At 37.3% G+C, this 17,337-nt stretch overlaps 1 protein-coding gene across 1 annotated transcript in view; it reads left to right on the top strand.

Annotated features, from left to right (window-relative positions):
* LOC103187011 (adenylate cyclase type 1) overlaps positions 1-17,337 on the top strand; it is a 129,555-nt gene that overhangs the window by 61,487 nt on the left and 50,731 nt on the right. The window contains exons 8-11 of the mRNA XM_042332456.1: positions 1,472-1,627; positions 7,453-7,647; positions 12,737-12,834; positions 12,940-13,024. Of these exons, the coding sequence (XP_042188390.1) occupies positions 1,472-1,627; positions 7,453-7,647; positions 12,737-12,834; positions 12,940-13,024 (534 nt within the window). The remainder of the gene's footprint in view (positions 1-1,471; positions 1,628-7,452; positions 7,648-12,736; positions 12,835-12,939; positions 13,025-17,337) is intronic.

Here is a 17,337-nt window from a genome sequence, read left to right as displayed (position 1 = left end):
GTATGTAGGTTGGTAGGGGGTGTTGGTTAATCCTAACCCATTTATTAAAGACAGGTTCCAATTGAAAAAGTGCTTCTTAGTGATCCTGTTGATAATTAAGGAACAAAACATGCTTAAGAATGCCATAATTTTTACCTCTTTGATTTTATGTTAATTTTACAGCACGCTTTTGTATTAAAATCTGCACGAAATCTCATTACTTTAACTTTCTGTAATAACATTACGCCTATTTCTTTGAAAAGTATTATAATAAGGAGCTCTTGAGCGTCCTTGGGTTAGAGAGATTATAATACTGTTTTCCTCAAATGCAGCCCTCAAAGAAGTGTTTTAAGTGATCTGAATTTTTGTTCTGATTTCCACATGTGAAGAAACATTACTAATTTGCAATGTTTTCATGAGGTGTTTCATCCTGTAATTGTGAGAAGATTGAACATCTTATTGAACTTGCAATTAAACTTGTTAATTGGGCACCCAGTTGACGCCAAAGTGTGCCATTGATCACTGAGAAGAATGTATTGATATTGAGGTCTGATTTCAAATACTGTATTTGTAAAACAAACTCAAATGGACAAATTGTGGCATCAGGTTTGAAATATTAAACAGCTGTGAATCCCAAAAGTCGACTAAGTGGGGGAAAAATTAAGAGAAGACAATTTTAACTAAAAAAGCAACAATATCCTGACATATTTCAAGGACCACATATATATTTAATTTTAGATCAAAGTAAGCTACATTGGCAACTTTATATTTCCCTGAAAGAGACTCTATTCCAATTTCCTAATTCAGAAATCTTGTTAAGAAATACCATAACATTGATCCTCACTGTGTGAAATTCCAAGCACTTGCTTTCAAAAGGTCATTGCTTCATTTGAATGGGCTCAGAGAATAACAACAACAATGATTCCATGACTTCAGCTTCTAAGGTTGAAGGGCTTCCTTTTATCATTACAGTGTCCTTTTTATTCTTTGCAAATAGACTTCAAAAATTGTATAACGGTCAGTAGAATTTACTGGTTAATCTGCATTGGGGTGAGAGAGAGAGGTACGTTTAAATGATTATTATTGGAAACCTATGCTGATTATAAGAGTGGGAAATTGAATACTTTTCCACTTCTAACACTTGGTGTCAGAAATAGAAATTTCCAGGACAAGTATAATCTGCACTTTCACTTCAACATTAGAGTTCCAGTGAGTGTTGACCTTTCTCCTATGGATTTGTGCCTACAGGGAAGTGGTTTGAGATTGCTCAAACTCTTCATTTATAGATCCTTTCGACTCATCAAATAAGTCTGAGGTCGGAAAAAGTCAGGTCCCAGAGGCAAAAAGGTTATATTCTATCCCCCTTCACTGCACAGTCCTTGTAGAATGTTACTTGAACAATGTAGTACTATATGTATCTGTTACAAAAATATCTGAGCTGTAAGTGTGATTGATTTTTCATTCTCCCTCCCTCTCTTTCTTGTATTGACAGATATTTCCCGGGTTGATTCTCTCAGACATAAAACCTGCAAAAAGAATGAAATTCAAAACCGTGTGTTACTTGCTTGTTCAACTCATGCACTGTCGCAAGATGTTCAAAGCCGAGATCCCGTTTTCCAATGTCATGACATGCGAAGATGATGACAAGGTAAGCCACACATCTAGGCAATTTATTGGCCACTCTGTCTGTCATGCCCCTGGTGGGCTTTTATGTCAAATGATTGTCAACTGTCAAAAAATATTTAGTGTGGCAGACAAGTGCTATTTTCTTCTACTTGTGCTTATTATAGGTGTCAGCCTGGCTCAGTTAGTAGCACTCTCACTTCTGAGTCAGAGGTTGTGGGTTCAAGACTAGAGTTGTGACTATGAACTCATATAGTCTAGGCTGAAAATACAATACAGCGCTGGGGGTATGCTGCATTGTTAGAACTATCATCCTTCAGATGAGACGTTAAGCTGGTACCATCTGCCTGTTCAGGTGAACATATTTTCCATGGCATTACTTGGAACGAGAAGGGCGTTAGGTCATTTACTTCATGGCTGTCTGTGGGTAATTGCTATACGTAGATTGTCTGCAGTGTTTGCCTATAGAATACATAGTGACTACACTTTACCTATACAAAATATACAGTCATTATACTTTTTCAATATATCCTGTGAAGCTCCCTACGTGGTAGGTATTATTATTATTATTTATTTAAAAGGCATTGCATACTTGTGATCCAGAACTTCTGAGCAGGTGCAGTACTGCTTGAAGGTCTGTTACTGCTGCTCTTCCCACTCAGTCCAGCTGCCATGAAGTGGGTGCAGCTTTGCCTTTTGTCCTTTGGCTGCCCACATGTGGATATTTATTAACTATACTCAAAGAAAGTTTATTCTGGAACATTCAGTTTGTTTTACTGTGTTAAAATATATGTGTTTTTGAGGACAGTAAATTGAGTGAATAGGTTAACAATTCAATGAGTGACTAAAATGTATTTATTGAATAAATTATACCAATGTTGGAATTTGTTAAGTGTATATTTTTGGGTGATGTTTTCAACAATCATTTGGTGTCACTTCCTACATGTGGCACAAGCACGTCATGCGCAAGCAATGCTGCCTGATGATCAGGAACACAAGCCGTCTCTTCCTCCCCTCTTTCAAGGTGCACATCAAAACATACCCCTTTGACCGTATCTTCCCCTCCTCACTCCCGTCAGCTCCAACTCATAGCTCCAGTGCCTAGACAGAATTGTCAGGCACTCTGGGTTGTCCTCCCAATGTAAAAGGTACTATGTTCCTTAATGAAGTAAATACTTCTACCACCAATGTTTTCATTACCCCCATTTCTGCTAACATTGTAACACTCCCTAACAGTTTACATTCATAACGTGGGTTTATGTTGGAGGCCATCTCAAAGGACATCACACTGTTGACTCGGAGGCTGAGCTAGTACCATCAGTCCTGTAGCTCAGTGGTGAGAGCATTCGCTTTGCAAGCGAGAGACCTGAGTTCAATTCCTGGCAGGCTGAAATCTTGGGCAAGTTTCTTTATTCCACACGCCTGATAATAATCCCTCAAAAAAAACAATAATAAATTGGTCACTTCAATCCACGACTGTTTGTGGGACACTGCTCTGCGCAATTGGCTGCCGCATTTCGCCCACAAATATACAGTCAATTCACTTTACATTCTATTCTGTGAAGCGGTTTGAGACATCTAGAAGACGTGAAAAGCACTATATCAAATGCAAGGATTATTATTACTATATGAGTGTAAATTATATTATATAGTGGGAAAAATCATTAAAATCGATCAAAAAGTATTTCCCACAGATTACAGAACATTGCAAATTGACAAATAGCATTGTTTATCGATATTTATTGATTTCCACCAACCCCAGTTAAAATGCAATGAAACGAACGCACAATTTTGTTTTTCAGAGAACAACGGGGAATATTTTTCTGCTTGTAAACATGTTTGCAAGTGTTTAGCACTAACTGTCAGATTGCTGTTTTTGAATTGAAACTATTTTTTGTTGTTATCACGACTATGTTGCATTTTGTGCTGTGAACAGACGTTAAGCCTTACCACCCAAGTAGTAAATTGCTTATTAAAGCAATGATTAAGGGGGTGGTATTGACTAAAATAAGCCTCATAATGATTTTACACTTTTTAATGTTAAACATGAGTACAATTAAGGCACAAATCAAGTTTTCTCAGTAAGAGAAAAGCTGTTTCAAATCTATCAGATACATTATGTTACATTCCACTGCTGAAATGAAGAAAAATCCCCGAGACATAGATGTTATCATTGTCACTTGACCTGTTGCTGTAGTAAATCTGTGCCTCTGGACAGACCATAGCATTAATCCTGCATTTATAGTACTCTGCCTAACCTAATGCAGTAAAGCAGTGAGCCACATATAAAACTGTTGTGATCAATAGAATGATTGTAAATTATCGTCAAACACTATGATACAACCATAAGGCTTGTATAGTTCATAAGCCATATACAATCTTTACAAGGTTGTTGCAAGGAGTACATCACGTAGCATTCTAAAAGGATCATGAAAGCATTGGATGAATGATCACTAGACTTTGTGTAGTATAAGGCAAGTTGTCTTAAAGAGCATCTGGAGGAAGAAGGTACACAGACAATTTGAACACTGCAGAGACTGAGAATGCAGACATCACAGGGTTCCTTGCATGATGTATGGTTTTGAACTTGTAACTAGTTTCTGCCACCAGCCTAGAAAAAGAACCTGAATGCAGAGTGATGATTTTATAATAATAATAATCCTTGCATTTGATATAGCGCTTTTCACGACTTCTAGATATCTCACAGAATAGACCGTAAAGTGAAATGACTGTATATTTGTTGGCGAAACGCGGCAGCCAATTGCGCACAGCAGTGTCCCACAAACAGTCGTGGATTAAAAATGACCAATTTATTATTGTTTTGTTTTGGAGGGATTATTATTAGGTGTGTGGAGTAAGGAAACTTGCCCAAGGTTTCGCCCTGTCTGCAATTGTACCCAGGTGTTTCGCTTGTAAACAGACCTAATGCTGTGACTAAACATGGAAATGCACTCTAATGTACCTCTACACAGACAATTAGGTTTATTATTTGACAAATCAATAATAAGGGTAAGTACAAGTAATTCTATCCAGTAAATATTCTTCTTCTTGTTGTATTCTACAGAGTAAAAAGAAAAATACTCCATTATCTTCACCACTATCTTTCTGTACAAACTTTTAATACTACTTAAAGTAAAACATTGGAGCTTTCAATATACAGATCCTCTGTAGGATCCAACTGGAATGGTACAAGGTATCAGTCACCCTGAGGCTGCGTAAACAGTCTCTAGGGACTGCTTGCCTGATGATTTAAATGAGGTCTGACTGGTATATCACTTATCTTGAGGTGGAAGAATAGTGTAGTCAACCAATTGACAAGAAAGTTAAATGCATTGCTTACTGGGTCCAATTGCCTTAAATACAGTGATATAAATATTCGTTGATTTGTAATTTAACATAGACATAAAACATAATTTTGGATTTGTGCTCAAGCAGCACACTGTGTTTTAGGGTACTGTTGTTGAGAGAAGGGAAATTAATGGGAAACACCTTACCTCTGTGTTTGATGTGTCACTCCATATTTCACACGTGCATCAAAGGCTCATGACAACTATTATTGAGATGACCCAGTGGAGGATCTTTCAAACACTTTCTGAATTTTCTCCTCCCAGCCATGATCTGTTCCTTGGATATTGGATGAGGGATTCTACAATGATTCTTCCTCTGATCCTTCACTTCTTTTCTTTCCAAAAGGGATGATTGTGTTTTCTTCCAAAGAATCCAAACTAACTGGGGAAGCAAATAATCCCTCTGTGTAGATGTGAAAATATCACTTTGAACCAGGAAGCACCTGAAGAATTGTTTTTAAAAAAACAACTTCACATGAACTTGAATGCTATTTGCTTACAAAACATGTTAGAATGCGGATAAATGTAAATGACGATTCTCTCATTATATAATATAATATTGTTGATTGTGTTTTTTGCAAATATATTTATACTGCATAAATGTAATTTTTAAACAATGAATTAATAGAAAAAAAGAAAGTAAATCATTTTCATCTTGCTTTATAAATTGAAATATGTTTTACTATAATTATTATCAAATATATTTTTTATGTAGGCAAAAATAATATAATGTACAACATGAAAGAAAAAACTTACTTTAATAGTAGGTGGATTTGGTAGATGGGTTGTTATTATTCATTAGACGGAAATACTTCAACACACAATATGATGTCTCCAAACTTGGCTTTTGCAATTTTGTACCTAATACCTTCCAGTATTAGATAAGCAGAATGAGTGCTTCCAAGGAGGTAGTATCCATTCCATTCAAACCAGAGAAATGGGAATATGGCCATTCTACTTTTTGATCATGGGAATACATTTTCAATTCAGTATAATCATGTGCCCTTGACATTCTTATGAAATCAGTTGCTTGTGGGACATTGTTTTGCACAAATTGGATGCTGTGTTTGCCCATAAATACACAGTCATTAGTGTTAAGTGTGTTAACTGTGTATTTATAGCCAAAACTCTAAAGTACTCTGAGAAGCCTTGATGGCGTAATAAGGTTCTATTTCAAATGTGAACATTATTACCAGTATTAAACCATTTTCCGTAGTCATCGGCAGCCCTTTTGGTTTTCCAGTAGTTATTTTTGAAGATATGTTTAGTCAAAGCATTCTGCTGAAGTCAACATATTCTAAACAACTGGAATTTTGATTTGCCTCTTTCCTTTCACAAGATCATTAGGATATTATTCCCTGACCATGCCGTGTGCTGACATGAGAAATTCTTTGATATTTCATTTCAGAATATAACTCATTAAAAATGGTTAAGTACTTCATATTTACTTGTTGATCCATTTAATTCGAAAATTATTTCTAATAGTTATGTCTAATACTCTTTTGGACAGCTTACCTTATATAATGACAGTGTTAAATAATGTTAAAAACCATGTCATAATGTGCGTCAGCTTGGCTCAGTTGGTAGCACTCTCACCTCTTGAGTCAGAAGGATGTAGATTCAAACATTGGGACCTGTCACCATACAATCTATGTTGACACTCCAATGCAATGCTGTGAGTGTGCTGCATTGTCTGAGATGTCCGTCCTTCGGATGAAATATTAAACCGTTTGCTTTTTGAGATGAACAGGATCCCATGATACTGTTTGAAAAGAAAAAGGGAATTTATCCTGTTGTTCTGGCCAACAATCCCACATACTCCATGTCTGTTTGTGAAACATTGCTGGGTGCAAATTGGCAGCCAAATTCACCCACAAATAATAATAATCATAATAATAATAATCCTTGCATTTGATATAGCGCTTTTCACGTCAGGAGGACGTCCCAAAGCGTTTCACAGAACACACTGTAAAGTGAATTGACTGTATATTTGTGGGCGAACGTGGCAGCCAATTGCGCACAGCAATGTCCCACAAACAGTCGTAGATTGAAAATGACCAATTTATTATTGCTTTTGGTTTTGAAGGGATTATTATTAGGCGTGTGGAGTAAGGAAACTTGCCCAAGGTTTCGCCCTCTGTCTGGAATTGAACCCAGGTCTCTTGCTTGCAAAGCGAGTGCTCTAACCACTGAGCTACAGGACTGACCTGACTGAGCTGACCTCAAAGTCTCTGATCACCTCTGATGTCATTGCCTGTGTGCTGCACATATTCAGTAGATATTGCCCATTTTATTGTGTGAGTTGGCTGGTATGTGGGAAGTGAGAGGGCCCGATGTGCTCATGCCCAGTGAATGGGATTAACACCTCAACTGCGTTATAACCATATCAATGCTACAATGGGTTTTCACGCAAATTAAAAAATTGACTATATTAGAATGCAGTGATATAGTGGTATAGCACCCTGTCACTAATTTAAAATCATTTTCCCTTTTTATTACAAAGAGAAGAGCACTGAGGACAGCATCTGAGAAGCTCAGGAACCGAACATCCTTTCCAACAAATGTCATTCACAGCACTGCAGGAACTCGGGTAAACCGATACATCAGTCGATTGATTGAAGCTCGACAAACCGAGTCTGAAATGGCAGATTTACATTTTGTTACCTTAACGTACAAACAGAGTGAAAGAGAGCAGAAAGTAAGTTACTGAACACATAATTAAAATGTGCTTTTCAAATATAAAGTAAGGTGGTGTGCATCAAGCCTAAATTGACATTAAGTCAAAAGTCTGAATTTTTTCACTTCAATTCCATTTGAAATGCATGTGTTTTTATTCTAAATTTGTCTTATTTTCAATACAAATTACCATAGGAATAGATGAAATCATAGCCAATACTCTTTGTTTCAACTCTGGAACTGAGGTTTAAGTCTGGTTGTGTCAGCCTGGCTCAGTTGGTAGCAATCATGCCTTTGAGTCTTAAGGTTGTAGGTTCAAGTCCCAGGTTGGGATTTTGAACTTGTCTAGTCCAGCAGTGCAGTGCTGGATGTGTGCTTTGTTGTTGTGAAGTGATTGAGATGTGAAAGATACTATTTAAAATTAAGGATTTTCTTATTATTAAAAATTGAAGGTCTAATGAATTTGGATTGCCTGGCCTTTGTGGTAAACTTATATTGCTATATAAAACATTCATGTGTAGTTCTAAAGGCTTCAGAAAGACATATTGTGAGTGTAAGAAAGCTGTTTATAATTCACCACTGATTTCTCAGTCTTTATCTGAGTGGTCACAAGGATAGCCATTGTAAGAAAGAAAATTGTAGAACAAATAGAATAAAGATGTTCTGAGTCTGAAATATGCTGGCAGGAGGAAAGCAAGGAGAGCTTTAATAATAATAATAATAATATTCCTTGCATTTGATATAGCTCCTTATCATGTCTTTTAGACATCTCAAAGCACTTCACAGAATATGTTTTGTGGGCGAAAAGCGATAGCCAATTGCGCACAGCAGTGTCGCACAAACAGTTGTGGATTAAACTTTTTTTTGATAATAACAACAACTTGCAGTTATTCTGCATGGCGGGTTTGAATCCTGAAAAGGGGAGAAGGGGGAGGGGAAGGTGACCATAGGCGCAGGCAAAGAGGTAGGCCTAATGGTGGGATTTAAAGGAAGTTAAAGAGGAATTGCGGCAGGGAGATCCAGAGGTAAAGGGTGTAGTAGCTGAAGGCACCACCACTAATGGTGACATTCAAAGGTCGGAGACACACACCAGGCCTATGCTGACATAGGTACTCCACAAGCTTGATATTATTTCACTGGCCCCAGTATTCATAATTTTTATATAATTGTTGGTTGTTTTGTTGACAAATAAAATTGACATGTGGCATTTGATAGGCTAACCCATTTTCACATAGTTATTGTTTTATGTATTACTTGATCTTGTGAAAAGATTTGTGAACAGATCTTGCCAAATCTTGATATGAAATGTCGTGGCATGAAACCAGAACCTTAAGGTGTGATTTCTGGTATCCGCTATGGTACTGAAAAGATTATTTGCTGTTTCTGTTTGTGAATAATGAAAGCTGTCTAATTTGTGATGTTCACAAAACAGTTATATGTGGTTTCAGAAAGGTCCTAAAATTCCTTGCATTAAATTCCTACCATGGTCTTGCCCCATCCTAGCTCTGCAACATCCTACAACCTTACCAACTTGGTCCCTAACCTTTGTGGAGTAAATACTGGCCTGCTTCATGTCATCCACCCCACCATCAGTAGATAAGCTTTCAGTCATTCTGTGCCTGTTTTTTGTAGCTCCATCCCACAGTCTCTGTGACTTGTCCCTCCCCAATCTCAAAGTTGTTCCCAACTATGAAGCTGTAAGACATCGTGCTGATGTGAAAGACATTGCATAAATGTAACTTGATTACAAAATCAAGTAAATTGAAAGATGTTGTTGGTCTATTTTGCTCTCTAGTCTCTACTTTTTGCTGGCTTTCAGAAATTGCATTTAACCCTTTTGCATTATGATAAATAGATGAATATTTCAATACTCACCAAGGAGGTCTAGAGTTGCATTTCTTATCGTATGGAGAATATAGCAAAGTGGATCTCATTAAGCCTATCACATAAACAAACATGTCAGTCACTTGGGTGGTCATTTTTCTTTCCAAGATTTATTGCCACAGTTTAGGGTTTCTCACAAATTGTCAACTTGTTTCCAGTTTGGACAGTGGGATAGCGATCAAGCCAAACCACATCATTCGGTAAAGTAGTCATTAACCGAATGAAATTAGTTGACAAGCTAGTGTACAGCAAATTTGTTGGTGCTGAAGGATTTGAATTAAGCTAGTTTATTATATTGATTCTGGATTTGAAGAAGCTGCTTTTAACTGCTGCTGAAATAAAGACCAAAACAAATTAATTAATGTGTTTGCTTTCAAGTGGATAGTAATTAAAGGGGAAGTAGTGGAAACTCAACATGGCCAGGATAGCTCCCTGATTTAAAAATATGAGAGAATACATTTTTTCCCAATCGGATTAACAGAATTCAAACACATATTAGACTGTATGTGAAACTATTAACCCCATATGATCTTGGACAGTGAAATCTGCAAAAGGAATGGTTGCAATCACAGCAGCAAGGGAACTATCCTTCTTGGGAGGGGGGAGGGGGAGGTAAGCAGGGTCTCCTTGGTGGCCTAAGGTGATATGCTTGGCAATGGAAAGTCAGAATTGAATGAATGTCAATAGTCCGAGGAAGACTTGGAGGGGCAGATTGGCCATTGGGAGCATGGATTCTATCCATTCATCTCCCTTTAATCCTGCAAGTCAGTGCCTTACTTGCCCTAAACAAGCAGTGGGAAGCTCGCCAGACAGTGTTCTCAACGGTAACTATGCAGGTATAACCAATTAAAATTGAGCAATACCCCACCATATACTCTGAGATCCCCAGGCCTTTTCCAAACCTGTATCTAACACTTTCCAGAATTGGATAAGCAGGATGCATTCCTCTAAGAAGAGAGGGCACAATTCATTTTAGGCACAGGCTAATATCCATGTGTAGGTGGCACAAATGTGAAACTCTTAGTCGTTAGATATTCTAAAGCATTGTGATATGTTTCTGCATGTGATAGACACCCAGCTGATCAAAACAAAAACTGCACTGACTCCAGTTGGAGCAGAAAATTCCCATCAAAATAACACTACCACATTAAGAGTTACTGCTCTAAAATGTAAAATTAAAAAAAACTCTCTGTAATTTATACACTTATCTATTGTTCACCTCTAACTGGAATGCTCCTATCTAATCTGTAGCAATGCAATATCACTGAAATATAATCTTCTTTTGCTGCGATTCCACGTCTCAGGACAGGAATTGACAATGTTTGATCAAAGACCAAAAGTCCCTTTATGTCATTTGCCACATTTGCCCACAAAATACACAGTCAAACTACTTTACAGTATATCCTGTGAAGCGCTTTGAGATGTCTCAATGACTTTATAAGGCACTATAGCAAATGCAAGGATTGTTATTATTATTATTTGAGGTGACTGTGAGATTTTGTGTCTTCCATTATGCTACAATTTGTTTTCAAATTGCTGCCTTGTTCTTTACACCAATACAGTACAATTTATGTAGTCCCTTTCACATTAGATGTCTGAAAGCACTTATCACTTGACAGAAAGGAATGTTTCCAAACAATTATAATCTGGATAAGGATGGCTTTCACTAGAAAGTAATTTTTTTTCCCTGCCACTTTTCTCCACTTTGCTTTCCCCATCTAAAGATGTTAAACTCACGTTCCCTCCACTGCATATAGTTGAATGAGCACCATGCACCTGTGTGTACTTATCATCTGACAATGAGTCTGTTATCACTGAGGGCAATACAACTGACCCTAAACTTATCCTCTTTCAACATCCAAGCAGCCCAACCTCTGTTACCCTGGCTGAATCAGCCCACTTAGCACAGACCAAGATTTTAACCTGCAATCTCCTAGTTTTATATCCCAAAGATACATCGTGGAGTCCTGTAGCTCAATGGTCAGAGCACTCGCTTTGCAAGCAAGAGACCTGAGTTCAATTCCAGGCAGGGCGAAACCTTGGGCAAGTTTCCTTACTCCACACACCTAATAATAATCCCTCCAAAACCAAAAACAATAATAAATTAGTCATTTTCAATCTACGACTGTTTGTGGGACATTACTGTGCGCAATTGGCTGCCGCGTTCGCCCACAAATATACAGTCAATTCTCTTTACAGTGTGTTCTGTGAAGCGCTTTGGGACGTGAAAAGCGCTGTATCAAATGCAAGGATTAATTAATTAAAAAAATTAGTACCTTTCTTCACTAAGCTGGGTGCGGCTATGAAAAAGAGAACTTTACTGAAAATCACTCTTTTTGTATATTACCAGTCCCTTCGCTCAGCAAACTCTGGCCTGCTTCATGTCCCTCACCCTATCTGCCCACCATCAGCTGGCAGGGTTTAGCCGTTCTACACCCGTTACCTGGAATTCCACCTTGGAGTGCCTCTGACTCATTCCCTCCCTACCCTTCAAGGCACATCTCAAAACGTACCTTTTTAACTTACAGCACTTAGTCATCTTTCCCCTCCCCACCCCCTTTTCTCCCACTCCCAATGTGTGTGTTTGCCCAGCTTTGTCAAGTGCTTCGAGACATTTTCCTGATGTGAAAGGCGCAAAGAAGATATATAAATTGTTCCGTATCAGGAGGCATAACACAGTGAATCCAGAGACAAGAACAAGGGCAGCTGCATGTCATCTTCTGAATCTGTTATATAACTAGATTGGCATCAGTGCATCATAGGCAGTAATCTAATCGAGGGATTCAGATGATGTCCTAGATGAACAGAAGCTGCCTGTTTGTTAGTCCATTTGCGAAAATGGATTATCAACAACTATCATATTAATTACATTGTGCGGGAATTAGTCAACTCTTGTTTTAAAACTGATCCACTGTTCTCAATGTCAATAGCTTTAATGTTGACAGTTCATTCTACTTAATGAGGCTGATGTTGGAGCCGACCTGAAGTCCATGTTATATTTGATAGTGAGTCATATAAAACACAATATTTTTGCTGCATATAATGGAAGAACATATACATATATATTTGTTACTATGCACCCTGCATTATAAAATTATGCACAAATTCTAATTGTGGATCGATCCTTTAGTGAAGTTAAATCTTGCACTCTCTGAATACCACACAGCAAACAACAGTGTTATGATTCTACTTCACATTAAACGTTACTTTCTCTCCTCTATCCACAGTACCATCAGCTTCACGATGAATATTTCACCAGTTCAGTCATTCTTTCACTTATACTCGCTGCCTTATTTGGCCTTGTGTACCTTCTCATAATACAACAGTAAGTGGCTTATATACTCTAATTAGAACTGTTTGCAGCCTATTCTTTATTCTGATCCCTTTTTATTTATAAACCAATGTATCTCATTCTGTTTCTCTTTACTAGGAGTACAGTAGTTCTTGTCCTCCTGGTATTCTGCATTTGTTTCCTGGTTTCTTGTATAATGTATCTACACGTTACTCGAGTACAGGTAAAGCATCTTTTTAATATATTTTTTGTCCATATTGTTGATTTCACTGGATAACAAAACCAATTGTTTGGTATGTTTGGTATGAATTGCAGAATAAAATACAATTGTACTTTGTCCACCTTGAAAGAGTTTAAAGGATTTAAAATGAGCTCATAGAGTTCTTCTGAATCTTACCTGGAAAAACAAGACAGTTGATACCTTTAAAAATATAATATTTGTACACTGGATTTATTGTGTTGTTGTGACCTTTGGTTGGTGAAATTTGGATTTGCATATTTATGAATTGGGATTGACAATTGGCAAAATCTGATAGAAGACCAGCGAGCAGAAGGGCAGTCTGTTTCCCATTTGGGATTTGAGAATCTTCCCGCAGATTTTCCAATCCAATATTTGCTAACCTGGAAGCCATAATCAATTCAATAAGTCTGGGAGACAAATACCACAATCTAGGTCCTCAGTAAAAAAGGTTGTGTGTTGTTGGATTTAAATATAGCTTTCAAATGTTTAATTAGTTTGCTTGAGACATGTCAAAGACCTGATAAGGTCCTCTATCAAATACAAGGATTATTATTATTAATGTTGGAAATGGAACACTTCTTTTATGTCACGCAATATCTACGCCAAGCATTCATGGTCAGGTATACCACGAGTAAAGCTTGTACTATTCTGCCCAGTAGTATACCCAAACACTGGCCTCCAAATAGAATCCCCCACTACAGCTGTGGGAGATCAGCCATCTCTATGGTCTCCTTTCCATAAGTGCCAATTAATACTGAATTATGGACTATTTTGTGCTGTTTATCCATACTCACTAGGAGCTGGATTGAGACCACCAATCTCATTTCATGCAGGTTCCTTACAGAGAAGACAGCAGATATTTTCATTCCTTCAGTCTGGACTGGATTCAAACCCAAGTCTCAGAGATGAAAGGACAGCATTGCTCATGCACTGCATCACCCAGTCCTTGGCTCCACCATGATTTTAGACTTAACCTATGAGGTTTTGAAATCTCAAAGATCATTTCTTTGACCAATGAAGGGAAACATCTGAAGTTGGAGAATCTCACAACACTGGAAAAGATTAGAAATATAAAGGTAATACAATTTTTATCATAAAAAGGCCCCCTTCATGGTTCAGTTGTAAAGTACCACTCACTAGTATAAAAACTGAGCCCTTTAGACCAGGAAGGTCCCAGGTTAGAGCCTTAGTTTGTGCTAAGTTTTCTGGGCAGCAAGGATGCTACAGTTGGCCTCAGTGCTTCTTGGGATTTCTGGAAAGTGACCAGTGCCGTGTAGGACTCAACCTAACATGAATCATTGTTTGGGGGGAAAATATGGCATGAAAACCGTGATAATCTGAAACACACTCAAATCCTCAATTATCCATTGTGCTAGTTGTGATTAAAACATGTCTTTACAATTTATCCTAAATGACGGGTTTGGGACTGAACAATGCCCCTCATCCCTGATTTCTGAGAAATGGTTCCAACTTCCAAACAATTTCCATTGGTTCATGTAACAAAAGGCCCAAGGAATGCATTCTGCCAACTGGAGGAGATCTAACTTTTCATTTTTTTAAACTCTGTATCTGGTGAAGAGATGTGAAATTGCTGCTCCCATTTGGTAGGATAAAAAAAAAGTGAAGACTTTTTATCCTGCCCCTGAGAATGGCGATTTTGGTCTTATTGGTTAGAAAGCAGCTTAAAAGATATTTTTTTGTAAAGGTTAAAACTAAAATTCAAACCATCTCAAATGGAAGAAGTTGACTGAAATAACCAATACATTCTATTTCAAATTAAAAATTCTCAAGGTATGTTGTAGTCTGTTCCAGGCGCAAGGAGTGACTTTCAGACACCTTCGCTATATATAGGATTCCACTGTTGGAAAAAGCAGAGGAAGAAACCATTGTTCAGAAGCTTGGGGCAAGAGGTTGTTCAGTCCCAAGTACATCATCAAGCATAGATTTTAATGACACATTTTGATTTCATTTTCTATTCATGCAGTGAAGTGTTCCGTAATTATCCCCGACTTTAATCAAGGAAAGGAACGTGCTTTGGAATACTGCAATTCTCTCCTTTATTTCTAAAGAAAATATTAAGGAAATCTAAAAAATCTTTTTTGTAGTTGTCAAAAGAGATTCTTCAAAACACAAAGGCAATTGAGTGTTGGTTATAGGAATTTGTTTGTTTCATTTTCATAATATTTTCATACAGCCTGAAATGTTATCCACAGTGACTTGCTTTACAATCAAATTATTAAGTGTTCATAAGGCAATCATGAAATTGCGTAGACAGACATCTTTGACAGTCCAATATGAATATTTATAAAAATGTCACAATGTATAAAAATGCTCCATTAATCATATAATTGTGGGGACAGCAAAATCGCCCAAAATAGAGTTGAGCAAGAGGGAAGGATAAAGACAAGAGCAACCCGTTTCATTTGTTGGGTTTGACAATGAACAATTACTACATTTAGATGAGAAAGAAGGAGACACCACAATAATGACTAAAATTTAAAAAAGAAAATTGACAACACAATGGCTGTCTGATTTGATACCACTCTCACCTCTGTAGCAGAAGATTGTTAGTTGGGGCTTTGAACTCACATATTCCTGTCACTCCAATGCATTTCTTTGGGTGTACTGCATTGTCGGAGACGTCGTCACAAGATCATAAGATTAGTCTGGATGAAGAAGGCTCTTCGGCTCATTCAATCTCATCCCTCCAGAACAACCACATGAGCTGGCAGTGCCTTCAACATTACTTCCCGTGAATGCACAGGACATGATGTTAGCGGTGCTGCAATCACAATGCACACAAAGTGACATTGATGGTCGCCTTATGACCTGTAATTCAAAACCATAATCTTTTACAATGGAAATGAATTGTTCTCAATTTAATGAAAACCTGACCAATACTGATTTTTCCTGATTAAAAGTGGCAAGCCTTGTCATGAGTGAGGTAGTGTTGTATTGAAGGGCATTATAATGAGGTTCTTTTGTACTTCTTTGGGATTATTCAGATGATTAGAATATGGGAGGAAAGGTACGTGCTGAAAATGAGAAACTGTTAAACATGACTTCATTATTTCTATTATTTTCATTTCAGTTAAATTTTACAAACATATATTTAACATTGAGATACAATTTACAAGATTTGGAAAAGGATTTGAAAGTCGTGAAGCCTGCGGCCTTGCATTTCTATGTCATCCCACTCATGGTTAGGAGTGAGCGGTGAACCGCAGTGAGTTAAACCTGTATCAATTTAGATGTTTTTGATGTCGAACTCCAACTGGCATAGATTTGAGTTCTGACTCCTATTAAGCCATTAAGCCAAAGAGAGAAATAGTTTGGATCTTAGCAGGAGCATGGCGTCAGTCGGCATCCAAACAGAGCTCTGGAGGCTCAGGCTTATCCAGCAACCTGCAGGATTCATTACTTACAAATCCTTTTATAAATTTCGCAAATTAGGCCGTAAAATATTTATTTGGTTTGAGCCTACCTTCCTGCATGGCCTCAACTAAATGAGTAGTGATCTTCCATAGCAGAAAAATGTAACCTGCAGCCTTGCATTTTGGTGGTACTCCTCTTATGGATAGGAGAAAAAGGCAAGCAGCAATGAGCTAATAAACTGGTATCAATTTGACAAATGACAGCCATTGTGTTGTTTTGTGTTATAAATTACCATGCGAATTAAGAAAAGCTATAAATCATTCAAAATATCAAACTGAGCATATATTGATACAACATATTTTGTAGTAGTTAATACTTGAAGGAATAGGATAAAATACATTTTAATCTTAATTTTAACCATTTTGGATTATTATCCTTATTCTCAGTTTTTCTTTTCTTCAGCGGTTTCTAAAAATAGTGCCTATCACCTTGACTAAAATAAATCATTTCTCGAAAGAACCGATGGTATGTAATTGGATTAAGTGTGCCATAGGTCCCATAAAGTATCATTATGTTTTTTCAGGCAACTTCACTAAACCTTGCATGAAGTACTTATTTTCTTTATTATTCTCTGCATACTTGAATTCTTCCCTCTCTTTTTAAAACCTGTTTTAATCCTCGGAAAATAAAATACTGAAGCTCTTCAAATCTAATCTCTAATACTGTAAAATCTCATCCATTTTTACATCATTGTGTTTAAGAGGCCCATCAATACATTATTATTTATAATGCAAATGGATTCCTGAGAATTACGTTCGCATTTCTGTGAAATGTGTTACTGATTAACTGGTAAATTGAGTATAATCTTGTTTGAGTTTCATTTCTACAGCTAATAGACAGCAGTTATTTTACAAATCCCT

The sequence above is a fragment of the Callorhinchus milii genome, unplaced genomic scaffold (genome assembly GCF_018977255.1).
Source record: "Callorhinchus milii isolate IMCB2004 unplaced genomic scaffold, IMCB_Cmil_1.0 Scaffold2, whole genome shotgun sequence".
In the NCBI taxonomy this organism is placed as follows: Eukaryota; Metazoa; Chordata; class Chondrichthyes; order Chimaeriformes; family Callorhinchidae; genus Callorhinchus; species Callorhinchus milii.
This window is presented reverse-complemented; position numbering and strand designations above follow the sequence as displayed.